This window comes from Stegostoma tigrinum, chromosome 5, assembly GCF_030684315.1.
Source record: "Stegostoma tigrinum isolate sSteTig4 chromosome 5, sSteTig4.hap1, whole genome shotgun sequence".
Lineage (NCBI taxonomy): Eukaryota > Metazoa > Chordata > Chondrichthyes > Orectolobiformes > Stegostomatidae > Stegostoma > Stegostoma tigrinum.
Genome location: NC_081358.1, coordinates 127,247,274 through 127,265,872, shown reverse-complemented (window position 1 = coordinate 127,265,872; position 18,599 = coordinate 127,247,274). Strand labels below are relative to the sequence as shown.

General features: G+C 40.8%; 1 protein-coding gene across 6 annotated transcripts in view; it reads right to left on the bottom strand.

The window, feature by feature from the left end:
* Nucleotides 1-275: 275 nt before the first annotated feature.
* The window catches only part of ankrd29 (ankyrin repeat domain 29), a 142,470-nt gene continuing 124,146 nt past the window's right edge, over nt 276-18,599 (bottom strand). For 2 of the 6 annotated variants that reach the window (XM_048528607.2, XM_048528608.2), the window contains exons 7-9: nt 15,302-15,397; nt 9,348-9,446; nt 276-2,028 (exon numbers count right to left, since the gene is read on the bottom strand). In XM_048528607.2, the coding sequence (XP_048384564.1) occupies nt 1,945-2,028; nt 9,348-9,446; nt 15,302-15,397 (279 nt within the window). In that variant the 3' untranslated portion in view covers nt 276-1,944. The remainder of the gene's footprint in view (nt 2,029-9,347; nt 9,447-15,301; nt 15,398-18,599) is intronic. The other 4 variants (XM_048528603.2, XM_048528609.2, XM_048528606.2 and 1 more) reach the window with 4 other exon arrangements.

Below are 18,599 nucleotides of genomic sequence, written 5' to 3'. Positions count from 1 at the left end.
CCAAGATGTCAGTCACACCATTCCCATAGTTTAGCCAGCTCCAATACTTCCAAGACATTGGCAACAGAGCATATGTGTAATCAAAGATAACGAAGTGTGAAGCTGGATGAACACAGCAGGACAGGCAGCATCTCAGGAGCACAAAAGCTGATGTTTCTGGCCTAGACCCTTCATCTAGGCCCGAAAGGTCAGCTTTTGTGCTCCTGAGGTGCTGCCTGTCCTGCTGTGTTCATCCAGCTTCACACTTTGTTATCTTGGATTCTCCAGCGTCCGCAGTTCCCATTATATATGTGTAATCAACTTGCTCAGTGATGTTAGGTAATACTGCCAGAGTCAAATTAGTTCAGTACCATCTAAAAAGAAAGAGTCAGTTCAAATTTATTTTCTCCACTGCGCATCCACATGGAGGCTTCTGAAGAGCACAAATGTTTTAGTTTTAACAAGTGTTTAAACTTATATTAACATGGAGTCAGGGGTAAAAATAATGCTTTCCAGTTTGCAGTCACCACTTCTAATACAATCAACCCAAACCACATGACAGGATCTGCTTGAGGGCCTTTTGAGATTTGTGGTAATTATTCACAACAGGTCAGTCTAATTAAAATGAAGCTTGAGATCCAATATTGATTGGGCTTTGGGACATTACTAATTTTGGTGTAGAAATTGTTCCTCGAGTCCTTTGTGTGTTGGTTTAACAGTACAAATAAATTTCTACCTGACTGAAAGGGTGGCACAGTGGCTTAGCGGTTAGCACCGCTGCCTCATAGTGCTAGGGGCCCAGGTTCGAATTCATGCTTGTCTGTCTGGGTTTGCACATTCTCCCCATGTCTGCATGGGCTTCTGCTGGGTACTCTGGGTTTCTTCCCACAGTCCGAAGATGTGTAGGTTAGGTGCAATGGCTATGCTAAATTGTCCATAGTGTCCAGGGACGTGAAGGTTGAGTGGATTGGCTGCGGCAGGTGCAGAGTTACAGGGATGGGGTGAATCTGGGTGTAATGTGTGGACTAGGGCTGAACAGCCTGTTTCCATACAGTAGGGATTCCATGACTGAGGAAAGGAGAAATTTCTTTACGCTGCAGGCTGAGAGAGTTTGGAATTCTCTACCACAGAGGGCTCAGGATGTTTGGTAGAGTATATTTAAGACTGAAATTACTAGATTTTTGAATTTAAGGGAATCAAGGGTTAGTACAAAAACAGAAGCTGAGGTAAAAAAACAACTCTTACCTGAGCCAGCAGCAACGCGTGAAAGGGCAGGTACACCCTGCGTCTGACATCTCAAATTACCCTGATATCCTAATGCTACTACGGTACTTTGTCAAAAAAATGCTTTTCAAAATCCTAGAGGATTTTCCAACAAATTCAGTTTAGTACTGGTTTAATCCAACAATAATAATTTAAAGATGTTTATTTGGTTCAGTACAATTTACCTAACTTCCACATTTATTTGTGTGATATGGTGCTTAGAAAATTTTAAGCAGGTTTTCTAGTAAAATGGCAAATTATCATTTCAACATTGCCACTGATTAACTATTGAATGACTGTTGATACAAGATTAGATTTATGGCAGGAAACTTAACCCTTAGCAGGAGATATCAGGGAGTATTTGTTTTTGCTATTTCAGGCAGAAGTGTACTTACATTCTCTATTTTAATGTTTATAATTTCATTGCCTCTGGCAAGTATAGGAAATTCTAGACATCAGCTCTTAATTAATCAAATAATCAAAAGGCTAAAATCACACTTGATTTCCATTTTTAATTACAACAATATAAAACAAAGGATGGACAGCAAGCCCTTTATATAACTCAATAACTTTTATGGAACAACCTTAAGACCACTCAACAGAATTGTGACCCTGGTCAGAAGTAGGTACCATTATACAGTTCTCACTGTACGCTGATGTGTTTGTTAGAATGGGCTTTGAGCCTAATTTGGTTCCACATCTTCAGCTTTCTCCACGCTTTTGTTTTGATTGAAGCTGTTGGATTAGGCGATCATTCCTTGTAAGATCTGCTGGCAATTCTTCTGCCTGAAATAAAAAGTACAAACTGAAACTTGATATTTCAGTGCAGCAGGTTTCCCATGAGGTGAACAGATGTCATGGAAGATTACACATGGAATATATAATTGGCAATGTGTAATAGTTACCACGTGGAAACTGCTAGTCCGTGCTATTGTTTATCCTCCATTTGGTCAGGTAGTTACAGCAACATGTATGCCCTGCTTCCTTTGTTATAATTCCAGCTAAGGGTAATACTTGATAAGTTAGATCCCAGAGTGAGATCTGCCTTGATAAATCATAAGTTTTATTTTTCTTTTTGTTTACTGTGGCGGTCTGTTCCTGAGTGATGGAGCCGTGTAGCCGTAGAGCTGGACAGCATGGAAACAGACCCTTCCATCCAGCTCATCTATGCCTACCAGATATCCTAAATAAATCTAGTCCCATTTCCCAGCATTTGGCCCATATCCCTCTAAACCATTCCTATTCATACACCCATCCAAATGCCTTTTAAATATTGTACTTGTAACAAACTCCATGACTTCCTCTGGAAACTCATTCCATACACGCACAATCTTCTGTATGAAATTATTGCCCCTTAGGTCTCTCTTAAGTCTTTCCCCTCTCACCTTAAACCTATGCCATCTAGTTTTGGACTCCTGCACCCGAGGGAAATGACCTATCCATGCTCTTCATGATTTTTTAAACCTCTATAAGGTTATTCCTCAGCCTCAGACGCTTGAGGGAAAACAGCCCTAGCCTATTCAGCCTCTCCCTACAGCTCAAACCCTCCAACCCTGGCAACATCCTTGTAAATCTTTTCTGAACCCTTTTGAGTTTCACAGCATCCTTCCTATAGCAGCAGAGAGACCAGAATTGCATGTAATATTCCAAGAGTGGCTTAATTAATGTCCTGTACAACTGCAACATGACCTCCTAACTCCTATATTCAATGCACTGACCACTAAGGGAAGCAGACCAAACACCTTCTACTCTACCCTATCTACCTATGACTCCACTTTCAAGGAACCATGAACCTGGACTCCAAGGTCTCTTTATTCAGCAACACTCCCTAGGATCTTACCATTAAGTGTATAAGTCCTGCCCTGATTTGCCTTTCCAAAATGGAGCACCTCACATTTATTTAAATTAAACTCTATCTGCCACTCCTCAGCTCTTTGGCCCATCTGATCAAGATCCCATTGTACTCCAAGGTAACCTTCTTCAATGAACATATTCACAAGAGGCTGTCAATATACTTTTGACATAAGAGCATGAAAGTATTTTCATAAAAAAAATCTATGAACTATATTACACTAGACAAAAATCAGTTGAACAACTTCAATAAAAACATCAAAAACAAAGGATTTATGTCATTACAGATGCTCAAAACTCAGTGAAGAGTCACCCCATCTCCATTCTAAAGCTAAAGTGAAAGAAGTGCTGGATGCTGTAAATCAGGAATGAAAACAGAAGTTGTTGGAAAAGCTCAGGAGGTCTGGGAGCATCTGTGAAGAAAAAATATCAGAGTTAACATTTCGGGTCTGGTGACCATTCTCGTTAACTCTGTTTCTTTTCCTTCACAGATGCTGCCAGTCCTGCTGAGCTTTATCAGCAACTTCTGTTTTTCTTCCATTCACAAGCTTCTTGCTCAGCTGGCATGGCAATAAATCAATTTTCTTTTGGAAAATTGGTGTCGTTCACTAGATGCTATTTTCTTTCAGTAATGTCTCTCCTTGGGACCCTGAAAACAAACTGTTAACGCAGCTCACCTTTACTTAACATGAGTTCTTAAACTCATGTCTTCCACAACTGTCCTTTCTGACACACCGATAGTCTTCTGCTTCTGGAGTTTTCATCCCAGGCCCAACTGCTTAGAAACTACTTATAACATCACCTCTATGTTATGAGCCTGTTCCCTTTTATCTGGCTCATTTGCGCTCTCTTTTCACCAGTGAAATTCACTTTCACTAAAATTCACTTCAGCAAATACTAGGGTGTAGGTGGCTAGTTGGTCATTTAAATGAAATTGACATTGATAACACAGTGTGGAGCTGGAGGAACACAGCAGGCCAGACAGCATCAGAGGAGCAGGAAAATTGACATTTCAGGTTGGGACCTTTCTTCAGAAATGGAGGATTTTGTGATATTGCTTTGAACTTAATATTCAAGATAATGTTTCAACCTCTTTTAAAAAAAAAGGTCATGGCTTTAAAGAACTGAAAAAAAATCAGCTTTTTCCCCAACTTTATAACCAAACTATCAAAATAATAATCATAACACCGTAGGCAAAAACTGAAAATGCTGGAAATGAAAAAAACACAGCGAATCTCAGCACATCTGGGACTGTCAGCATCTATGGAGACAGAAACAAGAGTTAATATTTCAAGGCTGGTTTGACTTTCTTCTGAACTGAAAGATGTTGGAAAATAGTATCAGTGTTAATGGGAACTGCAGATGCTGGAGAATCCAAGATAATAAAATGTGAGGCTGGATGAACACAGTAGGCCCAGCAGCATCTCAGGAGCACAAAAGCTGACGTTTCGGGCCTAGACCCTTCATCCCCCTCTCTGATGAAGGGTCTAGGCCCGAAACATCAGCTTTTGTGCTCCTGAGATGCTGCTGGGCCTGCTGTGTTCATCCAGCCTCACATTTTATTATGATGTTGGAAAATTGGTTTGTTTCTCCTTTTGACAAGGTAGAGGAACAGCAAGACAGCAGACGCTGCAGAGGCCCAATGCAAAAGACAAAGAGGCTGCTAATAGCGGAGAATGGAAAAAGATGTAAGAAGTGTAAATTAAGGTGTGAAATGGAAAGAATGAGTTCTTGCTACTGTGCAATGTAAACAAGATACAAACATGACACTGCTCTGGGGAAAGAGAAGGTCAAGAGAACGTACTAAAATGGAGGGCAGACATAAAGCAATTAATTTCTGACATTACTGAACTCAAAGTTCGAGTCCTTAAATAGAAAATGAAATGTTGTTCCTCAAGCTTCATTGTGCTTTGTTGGAACATTGCAGCAGGCCTAGGAGAGAAATGTTTACATGACAGCAAGATGGTTTATGGAAATGGCAAGCAACTGGGATGTTCGGACCATTCCTATGGACAGAATGGAGGTGTTCCACAAAATGATCACCTAGTCTCCATCTGGCTTTGCCAATGTGACAGAGTATGCACTATACAACTACAATAGACTAGACTGAGAGAAGCACAAGTAAAACGCTGCATCACCTGGAATGTGTTTTGGGGGTCTTGGACAGACAGGAGGAAGGAGATGAACGGGCAAGTGTTACACTTTGAGTGATTGTATGGGGAGGTATTATTGGGGGTGAGGAAACATTAGGCATGGAGAATTGCACCAAGCTGTCATTGATGGAATAGACCCTGCGGAATGATGACAGAGGAGAGGAAGGGAAGATGTGTTTGATTGTAGCATCCTGCTGGAAATAACGGAAATGGCAAAGGATGATCCCTTGAATGCAGGGGAAAATATGGAAAGAGTGCAAAAAAAATTTACAAGCTTGTTATCAAGACTGGAGGGTTTGAATTATAAGGCAAGCCTTTTCACTGGAGCATAGGAGGGTGAGATGTTCATTGTTCACAAACTCCCCAGAGTGTGGAAACAAGTTATTTGGCTCAACAAGTCCACACCAATCCTCTGAAGAGCATCCCACCCAGACCCATCCCCCAACCCTGCATTTTCCATGGCTGATTGACCTAACTTACACATCCCTGAACACTTTGGATAATTTAACATGGCCAATCCATCTAACTTGCACATTTTTCAAGACATGACTTTATAGAAGCTTATAAAATCTTGAGGGCATAGGTAATGTGAATAGACAAAGTTTTTTTCCAAAAGTAGAGAAGTCCAAAACTTTGTTTAAGGTGAGAGGGGAAAGATTTAAAAGGGACCCAAAGGGCAACTTTTTCACATAGGGGGTGATGCATAAATGGAATGAGCTGCCAGAGGATGTGCCAAAGGCAAGTACAATTACAACATTTAAAAGATACTTCAACAAGTACATGGATAGAAAAGGTTTAGAGGGAAATGGGTCAAATGCAGGCAAATGATACTAGTTCAGTTTAGGAAACCTGATTGGCATGGACAAGTTGGGCCAAAGGATCTGTTTCCATGTTGTATGACTCTATGACTCTCTATCTATGACTCCATAACTGAAAGACTAGTTGGGTGGAAAGTAAACACGAGTGCAACTCCATTGTTATTCTGGGAAGGAAATGAAGGGGTGAGTACAGAGTGTGGGAGTAGGCCCTGTCAACCATAGTAGGGTGGAGAATTCTTGGTTGAGGAAACAGGCAATCATATTGGAGAAGGCCCAGTGGAAAGTAACATCATCAGAACAGATGCAATGGAGATGTAGAAACTGGGAGAATGGAATGGAGTCCTCACAGGAAGCAGAGTGTGGAAGTGTAATCAAGATAACTGTGTGAGTCAGCGAGCTTGCAACAGATATTAGTGGACAGCCAATCCCCAAAAATGGAAATAGTAAAGTTAAGAAGGGAAGGGAAGAACCAGGCATGGATCAAGTGAAGGTGAGAGAAGGGTGGATGTTGGAAGAAAAATTGATAAATTTTTCCAATTCCAGATGAGAACAGGAGGCAGTCACATTGATGTATCAGAGAAAAAGCTGTGGGTGGAAGTTCAATTAAGACTGGAACAAAGAATGTTTCACATACACCATAAAAAAAACTGGCTTAATTGAGACTCACATGGTTACCAGGACCACATCTTTGACTTGAAGTAAATGAGATGAGTTATAGCAGAAGTTGCTTAAAATGAGAACAAGCTCGGCCAGGCAAAAGAGGATGGTGGTGAATGGAGACTGTTCAGGCTTCATGTTGAGAAGGAAACTGGGAGCCTTTAGACCATTCTGATGATGTGGACATATAGAAGAACTGTGCATTCTTGGTGAAGAGGAGGTGGCTAGGGGCAGAAAACTGTAAATTTAGAACCAACATAAAGCATCAGGAGGATCACAAATGTAAGTTGGGAACAGACCGAACAAATAGAGTCAAGGTAGGAAACTGGGGCAGAAACAGCCTGAAAAATGAGTCTTTCAGAGCAGTGCTGTTTGTGGATTTTGGAAGGACACAGAATTGGGCTGTGTGGGTTTGGAGGACTTCTGTCTTCATAGATGCTGCCAGATATGTTGAGTTTCTCCAGCATTCTGAGTTTGTATGTAACTCCATGTCCTTTCAGCCATTTTCCTTCGTCCATCTACAAGCAGGTAATACTGCAAGTAGTTGTTTATCACAGTGCATCATGTAACACAAAGGAGGTCTTTTGACCCACTGCACTTGTGCTGGCTCCTTCAAAGACCTGTGCTATTAGTCCTACTTTGTACTGTCCTGTAATTTTTTTTAAACTTCAAGTGTATATCCAATTCGACTTTCAAAAGCAAATATTTTAATGATTAATATTTCTACAGCTGGCCTACAGATCTTTAGGCACAGTACCTGCCTCTGAGTCAGAAACTCCAGCTTCAGGTCCATCTCCAAAGTTTGATTTTTGAGGAAGGTATGATCATATTTTAACCAATTAATGTCCTTTAAGGAAGGAAATCTATTGTCCTTATCAGGTTTGGCCTATATATCAGTCCAGATCCACAGAAATTCAGTTGACTTTTAGCTGCCCAATGGAAAATTCTGGATGTGCAATAAATGCTGGCCAAGCTAGTGACACTCACATGCCACAAATGTTTATGAAAAATTAGAGCGTTTGGTGGTGGACATGGATAAAATTGGTCCTCAACAAGACTAGCTTCAAACCCCATTCCAGCTGAAGTAGATTTGGGTCTTACCTCCTCACTCTACTGGTGGTAGAGATCAAGGTGCGGTGGGTCAGAATTGCCTTTGGGCTGAGAACTGAAAAAAGCAGGCCCAGATTTGCATAGTAGTACTGTCAGTGATCACAAATCAGCTGTAAATTAAGAAAATAGAATCCATTTTGCTAGGCTGGTGAGGGAAATACCCAAGGCAATCTATCTAGTCTATAGCTCTGCATCCAGGGCAAGTCTACCACGCTGATGAAATCTAGCGCTCTTACATCCTGTGTCACTTGTGAAGGAAGTGTTCCTCTTGGTCTAGACAACCACAGTCGTTTCTCTGATACAGTCATTGGGGTCATTTAAGAGACTGCTGGACATGTATATGGTCACAGAAATTTGAGGGTGCATACATGAGGATCAATGGTCGGCACAACATTGTGGGCTGAAGGGCCTGTTCTGTGCTGTACTGTTCTATGTTCTATGTTCTATGTTCTAGTTGTGTATGAGAGGTTTGGAATGTCAACTGTTAATGTGAAAGAACTTCGTGGTAATAAGGTTGAGAGATGTGCAGACCTTTATAGATACAAGCAGTGCTGTCAATTCTGTGTTTTGAGGATGGAGTTGGAGAGTTTAGTTGAGCAACTGGCTCTGAGACATTGGTCCTGAGCAAGATTCATGTAGACGGTTCACTTTCTGACCTCTTATTTAGTGCCCTCCTCGTCCAAGTGATCCCGCTCTGCACTGCCTTTGTTGCTACACCTCCTTTACAGTTCAGCCCCTAAGCCACCCCAAGGAGACCACCTATAACTGCTACCGATTTTTGATTCAGCCATGAACAGTGTAACAGTTTTTCAGTTTGTAAGAATGAACATTCCAGAGTGATTAAAACTTACAAAAAAGAAGCCACAGAAATTGACCAGTAGCTTGAAATGAGAAAGCAGGAATTAATCTGTAAGAATAAAATGATCCCTTTGAATAGCACTGGCAGGTGGACGTTCCTGCTAGCTAGCACACAGCAGGTGAAGTACCAGAGCAATCTAATATCTATTGTAGGTCCTGCAAGTAGTGGAGGACTTTCAGTTAATTTAGTTATTACTCCCTTTTAAATATTTTAGACATATGCTCCTGAAACTTTGATCACTTTTACCAATGATGAAGTTTCTCACAAAAGGTTGCAAGTCTGAAATGTTAAATATTTTTCTCTCTCCAGAGATTCTACTTACAGCACATGTACTGCCATAGTTCCAGAAGGCAACTCACCACCACCACCTTCTCAAGGGCAACGAGCGATGGGCATTAAATAACACTGCTCATATCCTATGAGTGAGTAACAAAAAGATGCCGTCTGGCCTGCTGTACATTTCAAACATTTTCAGTTTATATTTCACTAATTGATAGTTTGCTTCCAGCCTGAAATTTGAACTTGCTTCCTGCTTTTCCAATATTGCAATCTTGATAGGCTGGTTAACACCTGAAAAATGAGTTACAGGAAGTTGAATTGCTAGGCCTGGACTTTACAAACATCAGGAAACAGAAGGAAAAGGTAAGTGCCTATTACCGTATTTCTTAGGTTTGGATCTGCTCCAGAATCAATGAGAAGGCCCACTGTTTTGACATTGCCTCCTAAAACTGCAGCATGGAGAGCTGTTGTTCCATTCTATTCATGCAAATAAGAAGTAGTTAATAATCCATTGTGTTCAAGGCAACTCAAAACAACATAATTAAATCATAATATGATCTAACAGATCACATTAAATGATTACTTGTGATCAGTTTGCTGTGACAGTTTTACAGTAGAGATTAACCAGGGAATGTGTCTCCTAGTTTCAGTTACAGCAGAAATGTTTACATGCCTATTGTATGCTGAACTGCCCTATTAGCTGATTGCAATCTGCTGTGTACCTGACAGTGATTAAATTTTAGGTTTCAAGTAATTGATTTATTCATTCATTTTTAAATGTGCAGCTTCTCTCAGTAGGATACATTTTCATCTCTTACACACTTTGCAGGGAAACGTATGTACGGGTGGCACGGTGGCTCAGTGGTTAGCACCGCTGTCTCACAGCACCAGGGACCCAGGTTTGGTTCCGGCCTCGGGCGACTGTCTGTGTGGAGTTTACACATTCTCCCCATGTCTGCGTGGGTTTCCTCCGGGTGCTTCGGTTTCCTCCCACAGTCCAAAGATGTGCAGGCTAGAAGCACCGGCCATGCTAAATTGCCCGTAGTGTTCAGGGGTGTGTGGGTTATTGGGGGATGGGTGTGGGTGGGATTCTCCAAGGGGTAGTGTGGACTTGTAGGGCCGAAGGGCCTGTTCCCACACTGTAGGGAATCTAATCTAATCAGCACTACTCCTCACAGCATTAGGGAGCCACATTCGATTCCAGCCTTGGGGACTGACTGTGTGAAGTCTGCACCTTCTCCCCATGTCTGTGCAGGTTTCTGCTGAGTGCTCCAGTTTTCTCCCAAAGTTCAAAGATGAGCAGGTTAGGTGGATTCACCGTGCTAAATTGCCCGTAGTATCCAGGGATGTGTAGGCTAGGTGGTTTAGCCATGGGAAATGCAGGGTTACAAGCATGACGTGGAGTCTGGGTCTGACTGGGATGCCCTTTAGAGTGTTGGTGCACACTTGATAAGCCGAATGGCCTTTTTCTGCACATGGAAATTCTATTCTAAAATCACCACCAATGCCACAAACCTTCTTGACTGGGGAAATATAGCACAGCATAAGGGAATGAGTTCAAGGAGAAAGAAATATATATTGGAAATAACTTTTAAATAAGAATAAAATCAAATGAACTTGAAAATTAAGCAAATCATCGACCACATATACTTATTTTAAACTTGGAATACTTTGAATGTGATTATATAATGTTGATCTGTAAGGAATACTTTTGCAAGACTATGTTGCCAACATGGGATTTCATTCCACTGCCAGCTCAAACAAGATAGTCAGATGTATGCTGACCACAATTTTCCAAACATTAGTAGTTTTACAATTGCCCCTTCGCAATTAATTCAGTAATCCTTCTTCTGTGGTGTTGTTAGATGTAGCATTCAAGATCCATAACTTCCTAGAAACTATGGGCCAAATTTTTAATTGATCTAGAGTGATTATGAGTGGACAATCAACCTTCAACCCATTGGTCTAATTCCCTGCCATGATCATGACTGCTTTTGAAAAGACCAATATTGGGTAGCCAATTATCTTGGAAATTAATACAGAGGTCTGTGATGAAATTCATTTCCAGATCAGAATTACAGAATTGTTACAGTGCAGGAGGAATCCATTCAGCACATTGTGTCTGAGCATTTTAGAGCCAAATTCCTGCCTTTTCCCCAATACTCCTGCACGTTGTTTGTATTTAAATTTTGATCTAATGTTCTCCTGAATGCCTCAATTGAATGTGTCTCTACCATACTTATAGGAGGGCATTCAGCCTAAACCACTTCCTGTATGAAATTTTTTTTCTGAACTCACATTTGCTTCTTTTACAAAAACCTTTACATCTGCATCATCTAATTCATATAAGAGCAGGAACAAGTTTCTCCCTTTCTGTCCAGTACACGTAACATTTACAAAACACTGAGTTCCAAGAGTAATTAGGTGGCAACATTCAGTTCGGCCGTGCAAGTTTTTGATTGGTCACAAGAATAGTCAGAGGCCACTAAAAAGCTGCGAGGGGCTCAGAAGATCCTCTGAGCCTTAATACTTTCGTGCTGTTGAGAGAAATGGGTTTGAATAGCCCTAAGCAGTATTTCCTGTTTACAACTGAGCAAGATTAGATCTCAGGGAACACCTAGAGACATATTTAACTTGGTGAGTTAGATGTTGGTGAAAAGCTGGATTGTTACCAAGAACAGGTCCCTTTACACATCTACAACTTATAGCATCTCACCATTTAAGAAATACTTTGCACATCTGTTTCTTGTACCAAAGTAGATGACCTCACATCTGTCAATACTATAATACATCTGACATGCTCTTGCCTACTCCCTAAGCCCATCCAAATCCTCCTGAAGCTGCTTTACATCTTCCTCACAGTACATTTCTTGCTTAGCTTTGTATCATCTGCAGATTTGAAAATATTACATTTGGATGCCTATTTTTTTCTCTTGCTCCTTTCTTAAATGATGAGGGTGGCATTTTCTACCTTCCAAACTATAGGAATGATTCCAGGTTCAATAGAATTTTGGAAGATGATCACCAATGCATTGACTACCTCTACGGGCAACTCCTTCAACATTTTGGGATGTGGATTACAGGTAGTTCTGCTATAACACGTGTTTTGTTAATGCGAATTGGCTATAACGTGATTGATGAATAGTGGACGCTGTTTGGATAATGCAAACTTTCTGCTGTACAGGTATAGCAATTTTCTACAGTGACTTCCCCATAACCTGATTTTCTATAGCAAGTTGCTATAACAGTTTTCTATAGCGCGAGGTCACACAAGAACACAATTATCACTTTATAGGAGAACTACCTATATCAGGTTCTGGGACTTATTAACTTGAAGTACAATTTATTTCTCCAGTACAACTTTTTTATTTGCCAATATTTATTTTCTTCAAATCCTTATTCACCCCAGTTACTTAGTTTTTTAACTCTAGGAGATTTCTAGTAACTTTCTTCATGAAAACAGGCATAAAATTAACTTCAATTGTCATTTCTTTATTCCCCCATTATTAATTATGCTTAGTACAACACTACTGGATATGTTTTTTTTGTTTCGCTCTCAGCAGAATGGATCCATTTTTCCTATCATTTAAATCTATTTTACATCTCTATTGGCCCTTTACCACCATTAGCATTCTCTTTGTCAGTTACTGTTGGCACCCTCACACTGTTACCATCTATTCCACTCATTCCTCCTTCTCTCTACCAACAGAATATAAAATCCACCATTTCAGTTCTGTAGAAGTGCATTTCGGGCTCAAAACAGTAACTCTTTCTCTTGCCACAGAAAATTTTTTGTTTTTATTTTATATTAGTTAAACATTATTTTTGCTTAACATATCCATACTGCCTTTCTTTAATTAATCCACATTTGCTCGATTAACTTAATTTTGTCCTGAATTATCATATCTAAAAGCTTCCTCATCACCAAGGTTAAACTGACTGGATTGCAGTTCATGACTTATCCTTAACTCTTGTAATATTTGTGACACTTTAGTCCTCAGGCACCACTCTGAGTCTACAGAACAATTTAGAATGTTTCACAATTCAATTAGACATAAAGTAGATGGATTTCGTAAAGCAATAGAAGACTTTAGATTTAGACTTTATTGCCACATGTTGAATGTGAAGTGTTATGTTAAATGACCATTTCTTATTCCTAAATTTATTTCTAATATCTTCCATTTATGAAGTGGACTGCTTATACAACACAATATAATATGCTACAGAACAGAAACAGACTATTTGCCCCTCCAAACTTGCGTCAATTCCTAAACCTTATTTATACCCACTACTTATTGCCCATGTGTGTATCTATTCCTTTGTTTGATGCATGTTCACGTGTCTATCAATATACACCTTATACATTGCTAATGTGCCTGCTTCCACCACCTCCACTGGCAGTGCTTTCCAGGTACCCTGTGTGAAAAACTTTCCCTACACTTCTCCCCTAAACTTTCTTCTTCTCACCTTCAACCTGTGCTCTCTTGTAGTTGATCTTTCCACCCTAGGTAAAAGCCTCTGACTGTCCACCCTATTTATGCCTCTTCATCCAGCCTCTCCTCATAATTAAAACCCTCCAGACTGGGCAACATCCTGGTAAACCTTCTCTGCACCCTCACCAAAACATTCACATCCTTCTGGTAGTGTGGCAACCAGAACACAATGCAAAATTCCAAATGTAGCCTAACTAAAGTTTTGTACAGCTGTAGCATAACTTGCCAACTTTTATACTTGGTACTCCGACTGATGAAGGTGTGCCTGCTGTATGCATTCTTGACCACCAGAGGCCACTTTCAGGGATCTGTGGTCCTGTATGCCCAGATTCCTCTGTATGTCAATGCTCCTAAAGGTGCTGCCAATTATTGTATAACTCACACCTGAATTTGATCTTCCAAAATGCATCATCTTGCATTTGATTGGCTTAATTAATCTGACATTTCTCTGCCCAAATCTGCTATCTGTGCGTTTCCCACTGTATCGTATGACAATCCTCATCACTATCTGCAACTCCACCAATTTTGGTGTCATCCCCAAATGTACCAATCAGAACACCTACCTTTTTCCTCCTGATCATTTATATATATTGCAAACAACAACGGTCCCAGCAGTGATCCCTGCAGAACACCACATGTTACTGATCTCCATTCTGAAAAGCATCCTTCCACCACTGCTCTCTGTCATCTATGACCAAGCCAGTTCTGTATCCATCTAGCCAGCTCACCCCGGATCCCATGAGAATCTGCCTTCTGTACCAAACTCCCATGAAGTACCTCATTGAATGCTTTACTAAAGTCCATGTATACAACATCCACTGTGCTTCCCTTATCAACCATTCTTGCCACCTCCACAAAAAAACACAATCAAGTTGGTGTGACTTTCCCCACACAAAATGCTGCCTATCACTATCATGTCTATTTTGCTTCCAAATGTAAATAAATCCTGGATCTCAATACCTTCTCCAACAGCTTCCCCACCACTGACACTAGGTCACTGGCTTGTAATTACCAGGATTGTCTCTATTTCCCTTCTTAAACAAAGAAACAACATTGGCCATTCTCCAGCCATTTTACCTCGTCTGAGGTCAAAAAGGATGCAAAGATATATGTTAAGACACCAGCTATTTCCTCCCTTGTTTCCCACAGTATCCTTGGATAGGTCCTAAGTGGCCCTGGGCACTTGTTTACCTTAATGTACCTCAACATCTCTCTTTGGTGACTACCAAATTAAAGTACTCATTAAAGAGCTCACCCATTTCCTCTGGCTCAATACATAAACTTGAGTGGGCCTATTCTTTCCCTAGCTACCCTTTGCCTCCTAATACATATAGGCCTTGTGATTCCCCTTAGCTCTGCTGGCTAAGGACATTTCATAGCCCTTTTTAGTGCTCCAAACTCTCCATTTGAACTCCTTACTAATTTCTCTATATTTCTCAAGGACTTTGTCTGTTTTCAGTTGCCTAGACCTTTGGTATGTTTCTCTTTTTTGACTAAGCTGATAAGTTCCTTTGTCATACATCGTTCCCGAATCCTATCCTTGCTATCCTTCATTTTAACAGGAACATGCCTATCCTGCACTTTAATCAATTGGTCCTTAAATAATCCGACATGTCAGATATTGGTTTACCCTCAGTTGTTCTCAATCTACATTCTCTAATTCCTACCTAATTCATTTATAGTTTGCCTTCCCACAATTTAACATCTTTATCCGAGTTCCACTCTTGTCCTTATTCATTAATATCTGAAAACTTAAGGAATTATGGTCACAATTCCAAGGTGCTCCCCCACTTAAACTTCCTTGCAGCAACACTGACATAATAATATTCCAGTTTTTACCTTAAGAATTCCCAGTGAAGGAGAACATGCTAGTAACTCTCGGACAACTTCAATAAAACCCTTGTAAGCAGCTTTGAATAAAGGTGTTGAGCCATCCTTTGGAAAGAATAATTATTTGTCATTTGTTAGTACACAACCAATGAGTATTACTGAGAAAAATACACATTTTGTTGAACTGTTCATCTTGAACTGATCAGAATAATTTAGCATGAAATATCAAAGTAAGAGGAAACAATATTTATACTGTATGAGAGGAAAGTGATGATTGGTTGGCAACAGAAGTTTGATTGGTAGAGGATGAACCAGCTAATGATGACTGACAATTAACTGCCACACTTTGTTTAAATTTCAAACAAGATAGGCTGATACTAATGGGCCAAGGCATTGCTCTGAAAATGAAACTGACAATGGCATTTCCTTATGTTGCTAACTTGAAATAGATTCAATTTGTGTACATGTTCTTTCTGCCTACAAAGAAGTTTGCACATTCTCCCCATGTCTGTGTGAGTTTCCTCTGGGTGCTCCGGCTTCCTCCCACAGTCCAAAGATGTGCAGGTTAGGTGGATTGGCCATGCTAAATTGCCCGTAGTGTTCAGGGAGGTGTAGATTAGGTGGGTTATAGGGGGATGGGCCTGGATGGGATGGTTCGAGGTTTGGTGTGGACTTGTTGGGCTGCAGGGCATGTTTCCATACCGTAGGGATCCTATTCTATTCTAAGAACAAGATCCTATAAATGAATGTATGTACCTTCCAGTACATATGAGTGCCTACATTGTGATTGACAATCCTAATTAGTTGTCAACACAACTGTTTGCAAGGTCAGGAAAATGCATTAAACGTTGTCCAAGGACAAAGGCACAGATGCATGGCAAACCATTGCCTGCAAGTTCCATTGTAAGCTGCACACCATCCTGCCTTGGAACTAGAATGTTGTTCTTTTATAATTACTGGGTCAAATTGCTGGAATTCTCCCATTAATGGAATTCCTTCCATAACAGCAGTGTTGATGTACTCATACCACAGCAATTTAAGAAAGCAGTTCACTGCTACCTTCTCAAGGCAAATGGTGATGGGAAATAAACAGTAGCCTAGCAACCTGAATGTATAAAAATGATGTGCCTCACAAGTATCATGTTCCTATTTGTCAGTAGAAGAGCTACATTTCTTTTAAACTGGTCGATAATCTTTATATCTTTGAACTGATCCCCACATGAGAGTTTACTGTTCAACATAATGTCTTCTTGCATCATCTTGCATCAGGCTTCAAATTAAGTTACACTGAGACCAGATTCAGCCTTTCAGCCATGTGCCTTTACTTCGATCATGGTCAAATCTATCCAGGTATTGACAGCATAACCCTTAAAATTGTTGCCTAACAAAGTCTACAAATCTCAGTTTTTAAACGTTTATTTGACATCCATTTCACATGAGAGATAGGTTCCGCGACCTTTGTATAAAGTAGTAGTTCCTAACAGCACACCTAATTTTAAGATTACAATGTCTTGTTTTGGACTCTGTCCTTCAGAGAAAATGGTTTCCATCTACCCTATAAGATCTTTTAACTGAGCTGCAGTATTACATACGTGTTTGGCATATTTACTTTGCTGAGGAACTAATTGAATTCCTCTGACAACATTTACTTCCAAGGCCCCTGTGATACTCATCTCCAACCTCACTGAAGATTTCTCTGAAGATACGGAAGCTTACCCTGTGCTTTAGCCATGCATGTCTGCAGCTCTTAATGGATGCAGTAACAGGAAGAAGAGAATTCTCTTCCTGGACCATGGCACCAATAGGTAATCCCATCAAGATTACACTCAGACAACAGCACAGTCAGAACCAAGGCCCCCTGACGCATCATGGCCACAATGCCCCCAAAAAATTGCATTCCCTAAGTTTAAGTAACATGATCACTCTGTTAGCTCACACTCACAAGGGCATCACTCAGTCTAACTGTGCCACTTCACAGGCACTTGACAAAGGGTCATTGCCTGCATGCCTCAAGATCTCATATATGATGTGCACTCAAGGGCTCATGCCCAATTCATGCTTCAAACTAATAACTTTTCCTGGGCACTGCAATTCCTGCTTACTTTCTGGGGATGGCTCATGATTTTACATTGTTATGCATTCTCACAAAAGTGCCCCTGTATCTTTTGCCACTACATTTCTCTTTATCTTTTTGCAGGACAAGCTCGCCCACAACTGCAGAGAGGGCTTGGATTAGCAGAAAGGTGCTAAACATAAAGATCCTTACCCGCTTTGAGGAACAGGCACAGGCTGGTTGGGAAGATCAAGAGTTTACATGTGGCAAGTTGGAGACATGAACAGCCCAGGAAGTGACATTGCTTTCCGTCCTTCTCAGCTGTGCATGAAGGCAAACGTATTAGTTTGCATGAGATATTCTGTATTTTTACCAACAGCTCCTTTATCTTTTCTATGGACATCATCAATACGAAGGACACATATACAATGAAAGAGGCTGGAGCCCTTCTACTCCAGCACCATCTCAGAGGACAAGACCTCTGAATCCTTAGAGGGCCCACCTCCAAGGTAATCATCTGCACAGAGTCAGTTACATCAATGGTTGCACTATTTAGATTAGACTAAATGATATAATCTAGTGAGCAAATCAGAAACACAGGTCCACAGCCCATGGAAGATGGAATGCTGTCATACTCAGAGGACTGCCAGAGACCTGATGCCTGTAGAGCCCTGAAGACCCTGACACTGTCAACCTGCAGAAAGAGGCAGGGGAACACTAGGCACATGTAACAGAGGTTCTCACAGACCTGAGTAGAAGATGGATAAGTCCGCCCATATTTTCATGACTGTAATGGTTCCGAAATGCAAGTGATTGGCTCCATCCTTGGAAAGGTTGGCGGCTACATTGCAGATCCAATCCAACAGAATAGTCAGTGGCTGCCAGTTATGTGCTTAGGTGTGGACCGCATTGCTCTATCCATGGGTACTCAGCATCATTGGCAAAGTGAGCCATCTCAGTGTCACACCAAGTGGCAGCATGATGCTAGAAGGCAACCACAGGGAGACGAAATAGTCAGGTACCCACGGGAGCATGTTCTCAGAACATTCCAGAGATATCCTGTCACGCCATCTTCCCTCTATCAGTGACCACAATGCCTCCAGCAGCTGAAGCTAAGAAAAATGTACTTGCGCCTGTACAGGATACTCTTAACAGGCCTGGACTCTCTAGGGTCAGAGCCAAAGATGTTGACTATCAAATTCTTCAAAATCATATGGCCATTTCAATCAACAAGTTGCTGTGATAGTTGGACCT